Source organism: Callithrix jacchus, chromosome 5 (genome assembly GCF_049354715.1).
Source record: "Callithrix jacchus isolate 240 chromosome 5, calJac240_pri, whole genome shotgun sequence".
In the NCBI taxonomy this organism is placed as follows: Eukaryota; Metazoa; Chordata; class Mammalia; order Primates; family Cebidae; genus Callithrix; species Callithrix jacchus.
In genome coordinates, this window is record NC_133506.1 from 87,495,221 (window position 1) to 87,512,711 (window position 17,491).

Sequence of the window (17,491 nt, forward strand, 5' to 3'; positions counted from 1 at the left end):
GCACTATAGAATTACTAACTAAATGTGAAACACCAAAGTAAAAATTAATATAACTGAAAAGCATATTACTGGCAGAGAGAGAACTTAAGATTTTACACTGTTGGTGGGAGTGTAAATTAGTTCAATCATTGTGGAAGGCAGTGTGGTGGTTCCTCAAGGACCTAGAAACAGAAATTCCATTTGACCCAGCAATCCCATTACTGGGTATATATCCGAAGGACTATAAATCATTCTATTATAAAGGCACATGCACACATATGTTCATTGCGGCACCATATAATAGCAAAGACCTGAAACCAACCCAAATGCCCATTGATGATAGACTGGACAAAGAAAATGTGGCACATGTACACCATGGAATACTATGCAGCCATATAAAAGGATGAGTTATTTTAAGACCATTGGTACATAAAAGTTTAGAATTGCTACATCTTCCTGGTGAATTAAAATTCTTTTCATTATCTCTAGAAATCATTTTTTTCTTAAAGCCTAATTTGTTTTAATTTAACATAAATAATTAATTTGCTTAGTGCTTGCACAGCATATATCTGTCCAGCCTGTTACACTCAATCCCTCTGAATCCTTATATTTTAGACAGTTTAAATTTTTAAGTTTTAGAGGCCTAGATCACTTCTTTGGTGAATTTTACCCAAAATTTAGGTTAAAAATAATGCCCATCTTACTCAACTGTTCAAAGAATAGAAAAAGAAATATTTCCCAATTTTATTTTATGAAACTAGCTTAACCTGGTACGAAAAATTTGATAAAGGTCACACAGTAAAGAAAAATTACAAACTAATCTCTTGCAAAATGTTAAACAAAATATTAGTAATCTGACTCTATCATTTATGTTATTATAGGTAGTAGTTATGAAACTACTGGCATAGTTGTGGTTGCATCTCTTTTACTCAGTGCTTGTTTTTGTACCACCAGTTCAATATTCTGTTCCTTTCCATAATTGCCTTCCTTTTCAATTGATTATTTCTTATTATTTTTCTTTGTTAGTTTAGAAGTTTTAAAGGTTACTCTAGAAATCATAACATACATTCTTCATTTATTATAATCCAAATTATATTGGATTTTTATTTCTCACCCAAGACAACGTGAGGTTCTTAGAATATTTTAACTTCATTTATCCCCTCCCCAATTACTGTTTTTGTTTTACACAATCATTGTTTCTGTAGAATTATTTATATGTTATCATTTCACTTCTCCTCATCCTTTCCTTGCATTCTAGATCAAAGGCAATACTGAATGTTGAGCAGGATAAAATTTTTTTCACCCTACTCCTAAAGATTCCTCTAAAATTTCACAATATCAGGGGCAAAGAGAAATGTATTAATAGTTATCAGGAGAATAAACAAACTACACACAAAATGATAAAAGAATCTTATTTGTATTAGCAACATCACATTCAGGAAGAAATAGAAAAATATTTATCTTCAAAGTGCTAGAGAAAAATAACTGTGAGCACCAAATACTCAAGGATTAGAGTAAAATAGACATTTTCAGGCAAACTAGAAAAATGAAAGTTTACTAGCCATGAACTTTCTCTAAACAAATTACTAAAAGATGTATTCTAATAAAAATAAAAATTAATACAGGAAGAAATAGTGGGATGCGTGAAACAAAGTGAAAGAAATAATTTATTTTTAAATCTCAATAAGTAGTGCATGTGCAAAAATGTAATGTCATAGTCTAGAACTAAAACTCAAGATTATCAATATTCTAGTTGGGGGCAGGTATCATGGGTGGCAAAAGCCAAAAGAACAGACTCACTGTTGCTCTGTGACTGCTCCATTTCTTACAGTTGATGAGAAGGTTGATCTGAAAAACGTGATGCCGAGAATAAAAGATTTTACAGGTGAGATTTTTTTTTTTTTTCAGGTTTACTGTCTCCTCCATTGAGGTCTTAGTACTCTGTGACACTCAGCTGTAACAGGACACTTTAGCATTGGGTCATTCTCCATGTTTGGCATGTACATATCAGCCAAGTACACCCAGTCACAGTACATCCTAAATCTCCAATGGGAGAGAGGCAAACTGCACTCCAAGGCTCTAAAGAAGGTCAGGTTCTTAGTAGGCGGCATTATTATTATTAGCATCACATGTTATTATAATAGACTATTTAAGCACACTTTAAGATTTACATAATTGAGCATATTGTATAGAGTTCCATATTCCCATCCTTCCACTCCTCTTTATCCCAAGCACACAGTCTCCCTGCTATTAACATCTTGTGTTAGTATGGCACATATGTTACAATTAATAAACCAACATGGATTCATTACTATTAAGTATAATCCATAGTTTACAGTAAGGTTCACTCTTTGTGTTGCATAGTTCTGTGAGTTTTGACAAATGCATATAGATATGTATCTACCATTATAGTTTTATACAGAATAGTTTCACTGCCCTTAACACCCCCTGTGTTTAACTTATTCATCTTTTCCTCCCTTTCTTCCCCCAAACCCCCTTCCTCTACTTTGTTAAATGAATTTTGAGAGGCAGGATAATATTCTAAAACCCTAGAATATTAGCCAGAGTGGCTTTGCCTCTTGACTCTTGTTTCATCAGGAAGGTCGGGGGCTGCTGCAGGTGAGTTTCTGTAACACTGAAACCCTAATGCTTTACAGTGAATTATATTTTAGATGCTGTTTCCCCAATAGTCTGTTGTTAGATTAATTTTATCATTTTACCCAATTATTGTAAAATATTTCTGCCTGATAAAATCAATTTGATATTGGATAAACTTTTAAAAGTAAACCACATAATGTGGTCTTCATAAAAAGTTCAGTGTTCTGAGGAGATGTTTTTTCACCTATATGTTTTTTGCTGAACGTGTATAGCTAAATTTTAGGCAAGCATAATAACAACGAGGTTAAAGTTTGCAAAGCTCAAGATACATGTAGTTTCATGAATGATCAGTATAGTATCTCTTGCCAGCATTCTGTTGGCAACTGATTATCTAATTTGTTAACTAGATTTCATTTTACATATTATCCTCAACATTAAGAGAGCCTTCATCATGTTAATATTATAGGAACAGATTTGCCTTGACTTCTGTTATCACACTACATTTGCATGTTCCATTTTGCCTTTGCTCTTTAACTCCAAATTGAGAGCGATGCTATATGAAATACTATAAATATAAAAAATCATGACTGAAATAGGTTAATATGAACTTAAAATTATTTTTAAAGTTATTAATTTGTAAACTTTTTACCTATTAACACTCCATATTTTCAAAGGAGAAAAGGTTGATGCCAGAGATCTGAAAAATGTTCTTGGAGACATGGGGATAGAAGTCAATGATAAGGAATGTGTGGAACTGCTAAAATTACTACCAGTTGATGGTGAGCTGACTGTTTGTTACTGTGAACTCCAGGCAGTTTAGTTTTATGGTTCTACTCTTGAAATGTATATGTGAAAGTGATGCATGTTCACATGCTACCTGCATACATCCTCCAGCTCTTGTTTCCATATGAACAATCATTGCCATGTGCTAACTTGGGTGCAGTATTCAACCTCCAAAAGAATCCTCTTCCACAAAACCACTGATGAGAAAGAAAGATGTTACTTATGATTTTGCAAGGAGGAAAGGGATTTATATCTGCTGTCTCTCAGTAAACATTGCCAAAGTCCTCATGAGAATTTCTACCCTTTCCCAGAATCACTTTTCATCTATTGCCACTGGTGATTCCCTTTTCCCGACTCTTATCTCTCACAGAGCTAAACCCTAAAAATTCTTTCCTCTGTTCTCAATTTCTGGGAGGATACCAAACTTATTTCCCTCTCTATTAGGAATGTTGTTTCTTACTTTAAACACGAAGTCCCCACATCTTCCCAAAATGAGCTTTTGCTTATTTATCCCTGCAAGCAGTTCTTATAACAGCTACTAGGAAATTAAATTTTTCCATATGTTATAACAGTTTGGAAGTTATTAAAACCTTCAAGCATGAGCTTTGCCACTAAGGACTAAGCAAATCCCTGCTGCTACCCATTAGGCCATTGACATGTCAAACTTTAGCTGTAGGAGGAGGTAAACAGAATGAAAATGTGATAGAAATAAGGGATGAGAGGAGTTTCAGCTCTGTAATTTAAAACCAACAGTTGCCTTCAGTGTCAAAGAGTAAGTAGTTCTATTAACAATAACATATAGACTTAAGTCCTAATGATGTGCAGTTACTATCCTCACCACACATAATGATGACACATCTGCATCTTACAGTGGTGGAAACAGAGGCATAGAAAGAGTAAGTGACTTGCTTAAGGCCACAAAGCCAGTCTGCAGAGCAAGAATTTAATTGCAGGCTCTTGACCACTACACTAGATTACCACTCCATATCATAATGAAAGCTTTGTTTGTTGCTTAACTTCCTCACTGTTTGAAGGTGAAAGAGGGTCAATTTCTAAGGTCAGTTTAACAAAGAAAAGTCTGCCCCTTATAGTCTCTTAGTGAGTCATTCTCTGTCCTGAACTGTGCCTTTTCTTACAGGTGATAAGAAAGTTTTTCGGAATAGATTGCTAACGGGTTTGAAGTCTTTCAAAGGTGTGTAATAAATGTGATAAGAAAGTATATAAGATTGGCCGGGCGCAGTGGCTCAAGCCTGTAATCCCAGCACTTTGGGAGGCCAAGACAGGTGGATCACGAGGTCAAGAGATAGAGACCATCCTGGTCAACATGGTGAAACCCCGTCTCTACTAAAAATACAAAAAATTAGCTGGGCATGGTGGCGCGTGCCTGTAATCCCAGCTACTCAGGAAGCTGAGGCAGGAGAATTGCCTGAACCCAGGAGGCGGAATTTGCGATGAGCCGAGATTGCGCCATTGCACTCCAGCCTGGGTAACAAGAGCGAAACTCCATCTCAAAAAAAAAAGAAAGAAAGTATGTAAGATTGAGATTCTCAATCTTTGTCTTTATTTCTACTTATGAGGGCATAATTCTTCTGCTACCTCTTCTGTTTATTGTTTATATATTGATCTTATAGTCTTTTGTGTGTATATGCTGTGCAAGCTTGATCCCAGGATCACTCTCAAAGCAAACAATCTTAAGTATCTCCGCTTTTGTCTTTCTATTTAGCCTTAGATAGGTCTAATTAAAGTTGTGGCCCTCACAGTGCTGAAAATAACCATCATAATGCTCGGTTCTGAATTGCTAGTATTCTTTTATTTTTTTCAATATAAAAAAGTGTCACATGCCCAGTAAATAAAGTATCTAACTTTTTTTTTTTTTTTTGAGACACATTTTCACTCTTGTCCTCTATGCTGGAGTACAATGGCACCATCTTGGCTCACCACAACCTCCGCCTCCTGGGTTCAAGCAATTCTCCTGCCTCAGCCTCCTGAATAGCTGGGATTACAGGCACCCACCACCACACCTGGCTAATACTTGTATTAGTAGAGACAGGGTTTCACCATGTTGGCCAGACTGATCTCAAACTCCTGATCTCAGGTGATTCACCAGCCTCTGCCTCCCAAAGGGCTGGGATTACAGGTTTAAACCACCTCACCTAGCAGTATCTAATTTTTAAAAAATAATACTCATAGTCCTACTATCTAATCATAACCACTCTTAATATTTTGAAGCCTGTATAGTTAAAATATTAAAAACCTCATATAGTCAAAATTACTCTGAAATCCTATTGGAAGATCACGAAAAAGTTACCAATATACTATCAAGAATAGTATATTGGTAACTTTTTCATCCAATGATGGAATAGATTTCTATAGTTGAGCAATTAGATGAAGCAATTGGTCAAGATCCATGATATGCAAAAATACATCTAATACTGGAATCACACTGAGTTGAGATGCTCACAGTATGATAGGCACAGGAAAAATTAGTCCATCTGGTAGAATAATACATTGATATTGTCTATCTGAGGTTTGCTCTACTTATGTGCTTGCTATCTGTGGAATGGCAGAAAAATCACAGGTATTATTTACATTGTTTGTTTTATGTTTATTCTGGCATAAGGACTTTAGTAAATATGTATAACTCCACCTTATTTTCAAAATGTATATTTTTAATGGCTATAGCTAAATAATTTTCTATGGGTCAAAAATACATTGATTTACTTAACAATACCCTGTTGTTAGATATTTAAATTCTAGGTGTTTGAGTTTGTTTTACTTATTGTAACAAAGACTATAATGAACTTGCTCCCTCTGTTGGCATAAGCTTTACCTGTATTCCCAAAAGTGAAACTATTGGGCTAAGATTTATGAGCTTTTTAAATAATAGAGGCAGAGTCTCACTGTGTTGCCCAGGCTGGTCTCGAACTCCTGGGATTAAGCAATCCTCCCTCCTCGGCCTCCAAAAGTGCTGGGATTATAGGCATGAGCTACTATACCTGGCCATATTTATGAATGTTTTAATGGATCATGATAGTCATTGCCAACCTATTTTCCAATTAGTTCATTGCAATTAACTCTCAGCAACAGCCTTTAACTAACTCATCAGCATGAAAAGTATTTTTCACATTGTCTTTATTAGGCTTTTTTAAAAAATCACATTTCTTTCTCTTTTTTAAGGAGGAAAGATTGATATCAGTAACCTGAACACAATTCTGGGGAACATGGGGATCAAGCTCAAAAATAAAGAACTCCAAAGTGTGATACAAAATCAACATGTTGATGGTGAGCATTGTAAATAATTATTTTGCCTTTTAAGGGAGACCTTAGAATCTTGGGATCATGTATATGAAATGAAATTCTTTTTTACTTTCTTTTTTTGAGATGGAGTCTCACTCTATCACCCAGGCTGGAGTGCAGTGGCTTGATCTCAGCTCACTGCAACCTCTGCCACCTGGGTTCAAGCAATTCTCCTGCCTCACCCTCCTGAGTAACTGGGATTGAAGGCAACTGCCACCACACCCAGCTAATTTTTGTATTTTTAATAAAGACAGGGTTTCACCATCTTGGCCAGGCTGGTCTTTTTTTTTTTTTTTTTTTTGAGATAAAGTTTCACTCTTGTTACCCAGGCTGGAGTGCAATGGCGCGATCTCGGCTCACCGCAACCTCCGCCTCCTGGGTTCAGGCAATTCTCCTGCCTCAGCCTCCTGAGTAGCTGGGATTACAGGCACGCGCCACCGTGCCCAGCTAATTTTTTGTATCTTTAGTAGAGACAGGGATTCACCATGTTGACCAGGATGGTCTCGATCTCTTGACCTCATGATCCACCCACCTCGGCCTCCCAAAGTGCTGGGATTACAGGCTTGAGCCACCGTGCCCGGCCCGGCCAGGCGGGTCTTGAACTCCTGACCATGTAATCTACCTGCCTCAGCCTCCCAAAGTGCTGGGATTACAGGTGTGAGCCGCCACGCCCAGCCAAAGTATCATGTATATGAATTTCTAAAACTAGATTGATTTGAAGCACTTAAGACATTTCTAAGAATCGTGGAGAAGAACTTGGTGTGAAAATAAGAAGAACTCCTGTTTTTTGTCATTTTTATTCATCTGGATTATTATCCTGCTCAATTATAAGCAATGCTGAGAGGATATTCACAACTGTTATCAGGCCAGAGAATAGTAGGGAGAAGCAGACCTGAGAGCAAGGGGGGAAATGAATGAATAAACAACAAAGCAAGAGAGAAATAAATGAGAGAAAAATATCTACAATAGCAAGTAGCAGAACATCATTAATATTTCCTGAAGTATCTAACAACCGTGTCACCACCATTTTGAGATATATACAGAAGTTGAAAACATTAGAGGAAAGCATATTGAGAATAGATAGAAGCTCAGTATCTGTGTTAGATGTCGGGTTCACACATGCAAAAAAAATCTCTATGATGATATCTTTTACCACACTTATTAGAAAATATCTGAAAATCAAAGGCCGGGTGTGGCGGCTAACGCCTGTAATCCAAGCACTTTGGAGGCCAAGGAGGGCAGATCACCTGAGGTTGGGAGTTCAAGAAAATATCTGAAAATCCAAGAACCAAGAACACAGTACGTTTGTCATAGTCAAACCCTGTGTTTAAGGAACATGGGCTGACTACCTTGGTCCTATTTACTAATAAAGAATCAAGCACTCAAACCAGGAAATATAAACTTAATATGAAAACAGTTTATTAAAAAACATAGTCTTTCATTGGGCTGTAACTTATAATTTTTCTAAGTTCTATGTCATTGTCCAAATTTGTTATGCTTTGTATTACAGCTAATGAAAATGTTCCCCTGAAAAAGGTGATGGATGATGTGAAAGCAGTTACAGGCAAGTTAAAATTTACTGTAAATATTTAAATTGTAGTTTTTAAATTATTTTTCTCATCTTTTCATTTAATATATATGTTTATAAGCATCATGCTAATATCCATGAACCCAATAATCAACAAAATAACTAGAATATTTCCAATATCTTTGGATCAACCCATGATTACTCCCCTCCCCATTTCCCTGCCTCCCTACTCTTTGAGATAACACTATTCTGAATTTTATATTGTTTATTCTTATTTTAAAAAATAATAGTTTTATCACCTATGTGATAACAACATAGTCTTTCATTTTGCTTGGTTTGACTGTATAAAAATACTACATATATATGTGTAGTTTTCTGTAACTTTCTTTTTTAAGATAATTATGTCACTTAGGATTTTTTGGCTTCTTGTTTTAGTTTATTCCTTTTCATTACTATATACTTATATATAAAGATTGTATTCTTCAAATATACCATAATTAATTCATCAAATTGCCTATGTATGTATACTTACATTGTTCCTGTTTTTAAATATTCTTTTATATATCATTATTATAGGTTTAACATATAAACAATCCCTGAGTCACAATTACAAGAATTCCATTACTAAACTTCAAGTCTAGGGTATGCTTAAGAATAGAATGTCTTCATCATAGTGTATATGAATATTCAACTTATTAAAGTGGTGCCAAGTCATACCAAAAATAGCTGTAATATTAATCATCTTTTGAGCAAACTAGGAAACTTATAAATGCTATTATGAAAGTTTTTTTGCCAGTCTAGTAAATGTAAAAGAATATCTGATTGAGGTTTAAATTTACATTTTGTTGATTACTAATGAAGCTGAATATCTTTTTATATATTTGTTGCGTATTTGTATTTTATCTTCAATAAAACGCCAATTAATGCCTTTTTACCTATTTTCCATTAGGTTATCTTTTTTAATAACTCTTTATATGTATTACTAGATGTCAATCATCTGTCAATTATATGTGTGTCTTCTCCCAGAGTTTGTCTTACCCTTTTCACTTTTTCTAGAGTGCCTTTTGTTAAAAAGCTCTTCATAATTTAAATATAATAAATGTTATTACTTTTTTCAAGTTTAGCATATTTTGGGTCATTCCTAAAAAATCTTTTGTTGCCACAAGTCATGAACAGTAGTCCATATTTTCTTCTTTTTTTTTTTTTTTTAAATTTTTTATTGGATTATAGGTTTTGGGGTACATGAGCAGAGCATGCAAAACAGTTGCGTAGGTACACACATGGCAGTGTGCTTTGCTTTTCTTCTCCCCTTCACCCACATTTGGCATTTCTCCCCAGGCTATCCCTCCCCACCTCCCCCTCCCACCCATATTTTCTTCTTAAAGTTGAAAGTTTTGACATTCAGAGTTAAGTTTCTAATTCACTTGTAGTTGATTTTTTTTATTGCATTTTAGGTTTTGGGGTACATATGAAGAACATGCAAGATAGTTGCATAGGTACACATGTGGCAGTGTGATTTGCTGCCTTCCTCCCCATCACCTATATCTGATTTTTTAAATGAGATGCAGATCTAAGTTTAATCTTTTATTTACAGATAAACAGTTGTTTCAGCATTATATATTAAATGATCTCTTCTTTCCCAGATGATTTGTAATATTCACTTTGTCATAAATCAGTTTCCATATATGCTTTGGTGTCATAAATTAGTTCCCATATATGCTTGGGTGTTTCTTAGTGATCTAATTACTAATTACTCTGGTTTTGTAATAGATCTTTCTATCAGTTAGGACATCATGTCTCACTTTATTCATCTTTTAGGGGTATCTTGTGATTCTTGATTCTATTTTCCCTTATAAATTTTAGAATCAGCTTGTCAAATTCATTTTTAAAAAATCTATTGGAATTTTAATATTGAAATTGCATTGAATCTCCATACATCAATTTCATGAGAAAAGATTATGATCAATTGTTTTTCCAATCATGTTATAGATCTCCATTTATTTAATTTGCCTTCCTGTCTTTCAGTAAATATTTTATGTCTGGGTATGGTGGGTCATGCCATAATCCCTGCACATTGGGAGGCTGAGCCAGGAGGATCACTTGAGTCCAGGAGTTTGAGGTTGCAGTGAGTTATGACTGTGATACTGCACTCTAGTTCTGGGCAACAAAACGAAACCCTGTCTCAAAAAAAAAATTTTTTTATTATCTTCATTTCTAAGTATCTTAATGTTCTGCTAATCAAAATGCTGTTTTGTTTAAATTATGTTTTCTTTCTTTGGTTAAAGTATAGAAATGCAACTGATGTTTCTATACTGATCTTAAACCTAGCTTCTTGCAAAACTCTCCATTAATTCCAGCAATCTGCCCATAGGTGCTGATGGAGTCTTTTAGATACATAAATTATTATGTAACATATGTAGACACATGCATTCTGTGTGTTGTATGTAGATATGTAAATTTTTATGTGTCACATGGATAAATAAATTATATATAGAGATAAATACCTACGAATGGGGACGGTTTCTGTTTCTTCCTTTTCAGCTGTTCTATGAATCTGCTTTGGGAAATTAAATATAAACTAAAAAAAAAAAAGAAAATTCAAGTGTTCTAACTTACACGTTTTTCCTTGCCTTACTGCAATAACTAGGACTTCTAATCTATACTGCTAAATACAGTGTTCATAGTCATTCTTGTCTCCTTCCTGATTGTAAAGGAAATGTCTTAACATTTTGTCTTTGAGAATGTTTGTTGAAGTTTCCGGATGACACCCTTTATTAAGTTAAGGAATTCTCCTATTCTCTTTTCGCTGGAAGATGAAGGCAAGGTGTTTGCCTGTTTTTTTTCACTACTGTAACCCCCAGTATTTGGAACAATACCTAGACTATTGTACTTGATCAACAATGTTTGTTGAAATAATTTGTTTATTGAGATGATTGTATGGTTTTTCCTTTAATCTTTGATGTGGAAAATGGCACGCACACATTTTTTTTTCACTTAAACAACTCTTGCATTACTAAAATATATTGAATTTAGGCATGAATTTTGGATTAGGCTTACTGATGTTTTCTATCAGATTTTTAAATCTGTTTTCATGACTGAAATTGTTGTATAATTTTCTTTTATGTACTATCATGTTTCATAATTTTCATGTGCTTTTGGTATGAAGGTTATATTGGCCATAAATAATCCATATTGGGGAAATATTTCCTTTTTATTAGTTTCTGAAAGAGTTCATATAAAATTAGAATTGGCCAGATATGGTGGCACACAACTGTAATTCTAGTGCTTTGGGAGGCCAATGCAGGAGGTTTGCTCAAGGAGTTCAAGATCAGCATGGGCGACATAGTGAGATCTCGTCTCTACAAAAAATATATATACTTTCAAATTACCTGGAGGTAGTGGTCCACACCTGTAGTCCCTGCTACTTAGAAGGTTGAAGAAGGAGTCATTTAAGCTCAGGAGTTTGATATTATAGTGAGCCATGATGAGCACCACTGCACTCCAGCCTGGGCAACAGTGTGAGACCCTGTCTCAAAAACAAAAAAAATTGGAATGATCTACTTCTTGCAGGTTTGGCTGGGTACCAGTGGCTCATGCCTGTAATCCCAGCACTTTGGGAGACCAAGGCAGAAGGATCACTTGAGCCCAAGAGTTCAAGACCGGCCTAGGCAACATAGCAAGATCTCGACTCACTAGAAATTTTTAAATTAGCCAGGCATAGCGCAGACCTATAATCCCAGCTACTTGGGAGACCAAGGCAGGAGGATCACTTGAGCCCAGCAGTTCAAGGTTGCAGTGAGCCAAGATCACCCAGTGTACTCCAGCTTGGATGATACAGCAAGACCCTGAAAAAGAAAGAACAAAAGAAAGAGAGAAAGAAGGGGGGAGAGGGAGAGGGAGAGGAGGGAGGAAGTGAGGAATAGGGTACAATGTGACATTTTAATATATGTATACATTGTGGAATTATTATATCAAGCTAATGAAGTAGATGAGGTCATTACCTCACCTACTTATCATTTTTATGGTGAAAATATTCTAAATCTACCCTTAGCAATTTTTTAACTTTTAAGTTCAGAGGTACATGTGCAGGTTGTACAGGTTTGTTATATAGGTAAATGTGTGTCATTGGGGTTTGTTTTACCACTTATTTCATCACTCAGGTATTAAGCCTAATATCCATTAGTTATTTTTCCTGATCTTCTCCCTCCTTTATTAGGCCCAAGTGTGTGTTGTTCCCCTCTATATGTCCCTATGTTCTCATCACTCAGCTCCCACTGGTAAGTGAGAATATGTGATATTTGGTTTTCTGCTCCTGCATTAGTTTGCTAAGGATAATGGCCTCCAGCTCCATCCATGTCACTGCAAAGGACATGATCTCATTCTTTTTTATGACTGAATAGTATTCCAGGGTGTATAGGTACCATATTATTTTTATCCAGTCTATCATTGATGGGCATTTGGGTTGATTCTGTGTCTTTGCTATTGTGAATAGTGCTGCAATGAACCTACATGTGCATGTATCTTTATAATAGAATGATTTATATTCCTTTGGGGTATATGCCCAATAATGGGATTGCTGGGTCAGATAGTAGTTCTGACTTTGGGTCTTTGAGGAATCACCACACTGTCTTCCACAATGGTTGTACTAATTTGCATTCCCACCAACAGTGTGTAAGTGTTCCTTTTTCTCCACAACCTTGCCAGCATGTGTTATTTTTTGACTTTTGAATAATAGCCATTCTGACTGTATGAGATGATATCTAATTATGGTTTTGATTTGCATTTCTCTGATGATCAGATGTTGAGCTTTTTTTCATATGCTTCTTGGCCACATATATGCCTTCTTTTGATAAGTACCTCTTCATGTCCTTTGTCCATTTTTTAATGGGTTTTTTTGTTTTGTTTTTTTCTTGTAAAATTGTTTAAGTTCCTTATAGATGCTGGATATTAGACCTTTGTCAGATGCACAGTGCAAAAATGTTCTCCCATTTTGTAGGTTGTTTACTCTGTTGATAATTTCTTTTATCCCTAGCAGTTTTGAAATATACATTTTTCTTAACTATGCTCACTATGCAGTATAATAGTTCACTAAAACATATTCCTCTTGTCTAACTGAAACCTGTACCTTTTGACCAGCATACCCCTGACTCTAGCCTCTGGTAACTGCCATTCTACTCTTTGCTTCTATGAGTTCAACTTTTTTGGATTCCATATATAATGAGACCGTGTAGTACTTGTTTTTCTTTGCCTGGTTTATTTCACTTAACATAATGTCCTCCAGGTTCATCCACATTGTTGCAAATGACAGGATTTCCTTCTTTTTAAAGGTGGTCCACTATTCCATTGTGTATGTATACTACTTTGTCTTTATCCCTTCATGCATTGATGCACACTTTAGTTAATTCCATGTCTTGGTTATTATGCATAATGTTGCAATAAATATAGGAGTGTGGGTATTTCTTCAACACTTTTATTTCATTTTTTTTGTATATATACTCAGAAGTGGGATTGCTGGATCATGTGGTAATTCAGTTTTTACCTTTCTGAGGAACCTCCATGCTGTTTTCTTTTTAAAAAATCTATGTTCCCACCAGCAGTGTGCAAGTGTTTCCTATTCTTCACATTCTGGACATCTTTTGTCTTTTTGATAATAGTCATTCTAAGAGGTATAAGGGGGGATTTCCCTCTCTGGGATCCCCTTCCACAACAGTGTGGAAGCTCGCTCTGCTTCTCTCTCTTTCTCTCTCTGCCTAATAAATCACTCTCTGCAAAACTCTTTGGATCCAATACTTACTTAACCAGTAAACTCACTGTGCTGCCATGGCCTCTTCCCCATTCCTGGGGCGAGGAAGCCCAAGAACTTTGGGCACATCAAATGTGGGGGAGGAGCTGAGCCCCATCCCATCCCATCCCACAACCCAGTTACAGAAGTATAGATAGCATAGTGGTTAGGAGAATGACTTCTGGAGCCAGAGTACATGAATTCGAATGCTACCACTAACAAGCTGTGTGGCCATGCAGAAGTTGCCTAACCTCTCTGTGCAAGTTTCAACATCCATAAAATGAAGTGCCACCAGAAGATACTACCTGGGTGCAGTGGAACTGCCATGGGACTATATGCAAAGTGATCTCGGTGAGCTGCATGTGGACACAAGATTCTAGAGCTGAGTAGAGGGAGGGTGAAGGAACAAAAACAAAACTTCCCTCCACCTGCCCAAGCTTCCAAAGAGAGAATCAAGGCAATCAATGTCACACACAAGTTTCATGTCTAATTCTCTTGTGTGTACATGTGATGTGTGTTCTTTTGTATCTTTTCCTGCTTTGGGTGTAAGGATAAAATCAGCCATGAGTTCAGAAGCTTTTAATGTTTTGGGGGTTCTGGTGCATTTAGGGAGAGTACTAAATAAATTTATCAATATTGTCTATAATCATCAGTTGATTCAGATTTTTCTACCTCTTCTTCAGTAAATATTTGTATATTTTTTGTCTATATTTTGGTCTATATTTTCATAGACAGCTATTTACTATCCCTAGATTTGATAATGTATTGGTATCAAGTTACGTAAGAGTCTCTTGTAATTTTGTTAAACTGTTCTCTTTTTTTTTGTAGTTATAGTTCCTTTTTCATTCCTTATGTTCTCTTTCTCTCTTTTTTAAAAATAATATTTCTGGAAGTTTTCTTGATTTTATTGGTCTTGTCAAGAATTATCTTTTGATTTAATTTATCAACCTCTTTTTTTCTGTTGCATTAGTTTCTGCTTCTACTTTCATTAATTCATTCCTTCCTTCTAGTTTCCTTTGGTTCATTTTGTTGTTCAATTTTTGCTTATTGAGTTGAATGCTGAAATCATTTATTTTATATTTTGTTTTGTCTTCTTCAAATGTGTATGATAAAGACTTAAATATAATACATATATAATGGCTATGTAAACATTAAATGTGGTCACGTTGTACATAAAAAAAAAAAGAGATGTAAGGGGATATTTCCCTGGGGTTTTAATTTGCATTTTCCTGATTATTAGAGATGTTGAGTATTTTTTCAAATATCTGTTGGCCATTCATATGTCTTCTTTTGAATATCTTTTCAGGGCCTTTTATCATTTTTTAATTAGGTTATTTTGCTATTGGGTTGAGTTCTGTATATATTTTAGATATTAGCTCCTTATAAGGTATATGGTTTGATGCCTCAATTGTGCTTTTCACTTGACTTCTCAAATATAAAACATTTAGAGGTAAGATATGTATAACTGCCAAGATTCAGTAAATGAACGACAGGTTAGATACAGAAGGAGAAAAAATTAACCCCAAACTTGGCAGAGGGAAAGAAGGAAATAACAAAGGTAAGAACAGAAATAAATTAAAGAGAGACTAGAAAAACAAAAAAACTAAAAGTTGTTCTTTTGAAAAGGTAAACAAAATTGACAAACAGGCTAAGAAAAAAAGAGAGCTGGCTCAAATAAACATAATGAGAAATGAAAGAGAAGACATTACAATCAATACCCAGAAATAAAAAGGATAATAGGATGATACTACTATGAACAGTTATATTAACAATTTGGACAACCTAGAATAAATGGAAAAATTCCTAGAAACATACACTCTACTAAGACTGAATCATAAAAAAATAGAAAGTATGAGAGACCAATAAAGAATAAGGAGATTGAATCAGTAATAAAAAGTCTCCCATCAAGAAACCCTTCACTGTGCAAAAGCTTTTTAATTTGATATAATCCCATTTTTCTGTTTTTGCTTTTGTTGCCTATACTTTGGGGATCATATCTAAAAAATCATTGCTCAAACCAAAGTCATGGAGTTTGCGCCTGTGTTTTCTTCTAGTAGTTATACAATTTCGGGTCTTGTGTTTAGTCTTTAGTCCATTTTGAGTTGATTTTTATATGTAGGTGAGATAAGGATCTAATTTATTTCTTCTGCATGTAGAGATCCAATTTCCCCAGCACCATTTATTGAAGAGACTGTATGTTCTTGGTACTTTGGTTGAAAATCAATTGACTGTAAATACATGGGTTCATTTCTGGGCTTTCTATCCTGTTCCACTGGCCAATATGTCTTTTTATGCCAGTACCATGCTATATTTATTGCTATGGTTTTGAATTGTATTTTGAAATCAGGAAGTGTGATGCCTCCAGCTTTGTTCTCTTTTGTTCAAGATTGCTTTGGCTATTTGGGGTCTTTTGTGGTTCCATATAAAATTTAGGATTATTTTGTCTATTTCTGTCAAAAATGACACCGGAATTTTGATAGGAATTGCACTGAATATATGGGTCACTTTGAATAGTATAAACATTTTAACAATATTGATTCTTCCAATCCATGAACATAGGATATCTTTGCATGTATTTGTGTCTTCTTCAGTTTATTTCATCAATGTTTTATAGCTTTCAGCGTATAGATCTTTCAAATTCTTGGTTAAATTTATTCCCATTTTAAAAATTTTTGATGTTATTGTAAATGGGATTATTTACTTTCTCTTTTTTAGATAGTTCAAAGCTGGGGTATAGAAACACTACTAATTTTTTCTTTTTGAGATAGGGTCTCACTCTGTCATCCAGGCTGGAGTATAGTGGTACAATCACAGTTCACTGCATCCTACCTCCCAGGCTCAAGTGATCTTCCTGTCTTGGCCTCCCAGGTAGCTGAGTGTTTTCACACACCACCACACCCAGCTAATTTTTTTTTTAATTTTGTGTAGAGATGTGGTCTCCCTGTGTTGCCCAGGCTCCCTGTGTTGATCTCAAATTCCTGGGCTCAGGGAATCCTCCTGCCTCAGCCTTCCAAAGTGCTGGGATTATAGGCATGAGCCACCACACCCAACCCCCTACTAATTTTTATATGTTGATTTCATATCATGCAACTTTAATGTATTCATTTATGAGTTTTAACAGTTATTCCACTCAGTAGGTCTTGGTATGTCTTTGTTTTTTTATCAGCTGTCAGGGATGGTAATGTATAAACAAAGACAATTTTCTTTCATATTGTTGAATACTTAAATAATTCTTAATATTGTCAACTAAACTTGTCATTTCCATTTTTTGAAGGAGAAAAACTTGATGTGAAAAATCTAAGAAGTATTCTTGAAGGCCTTGGAATAGAATTCACACCTAAAGAATACTTGGAACTGGTACAAAATCTGCAAATTGATGGTGAGCACTTCAAATACTAATGGACCTTTCGAAGAAGTTTAGCCCTATGTACTTAAGACATCCTAACAACTACAAAAATAAACACACAACAAAAAACGAAACAAAACAAAACAAAAACCTATAGCTATTAGATATTCTAGTTTGA

The 17,491-nt window shown here is 35.2% G+C and overlaps 1 protein-coding gene across 31 annotated transcripts in view; it reads left to right on the forward strand.

The window, feature by feature from the left end:
* The window catches only part of EFCAB3 (EF-hand calcium binding domain 3), a 466,563-nt gene that overhangs the window by 291,554 nt on the left and 157,518 nt on the right, over nt 1-17,491 (forward strand). For 29 of the 31 annotated variants that reach the window (XM_035300329.3, XM_035300331.3, XM_078373418.1 and 26 more), the window contains 6 exons: nt 1,811-1,864; nt 3,252-3,356; nt 4,499-4,552; nt 6,538-6,642; nt 8,168-8,221; nt 17,242-17,346. In XM_035300329.3, the coding sequence (XP_035156220.3) occupies nt 1,811-1,864; nt 3,252-3,356; nt 4,499-4,552; nt 6,538-6,642; nt 8,168-8,221; nt 17,242-17,346 (477 nt within the window). Of the gene's footprint in view, nt 1-1,810; nt 1,865-3,251; nt 3,357-4,498; nt 4,553-5,342; nt 5,456-6,537; nt 6,643-8,167; nt 8,222-17,241; nt 17,347-17,491 lie in introns of those variants that run through there. The other 2 variants (XM_078373446.1, XM_078373447.1) reach the window with 2 other exon arrangements.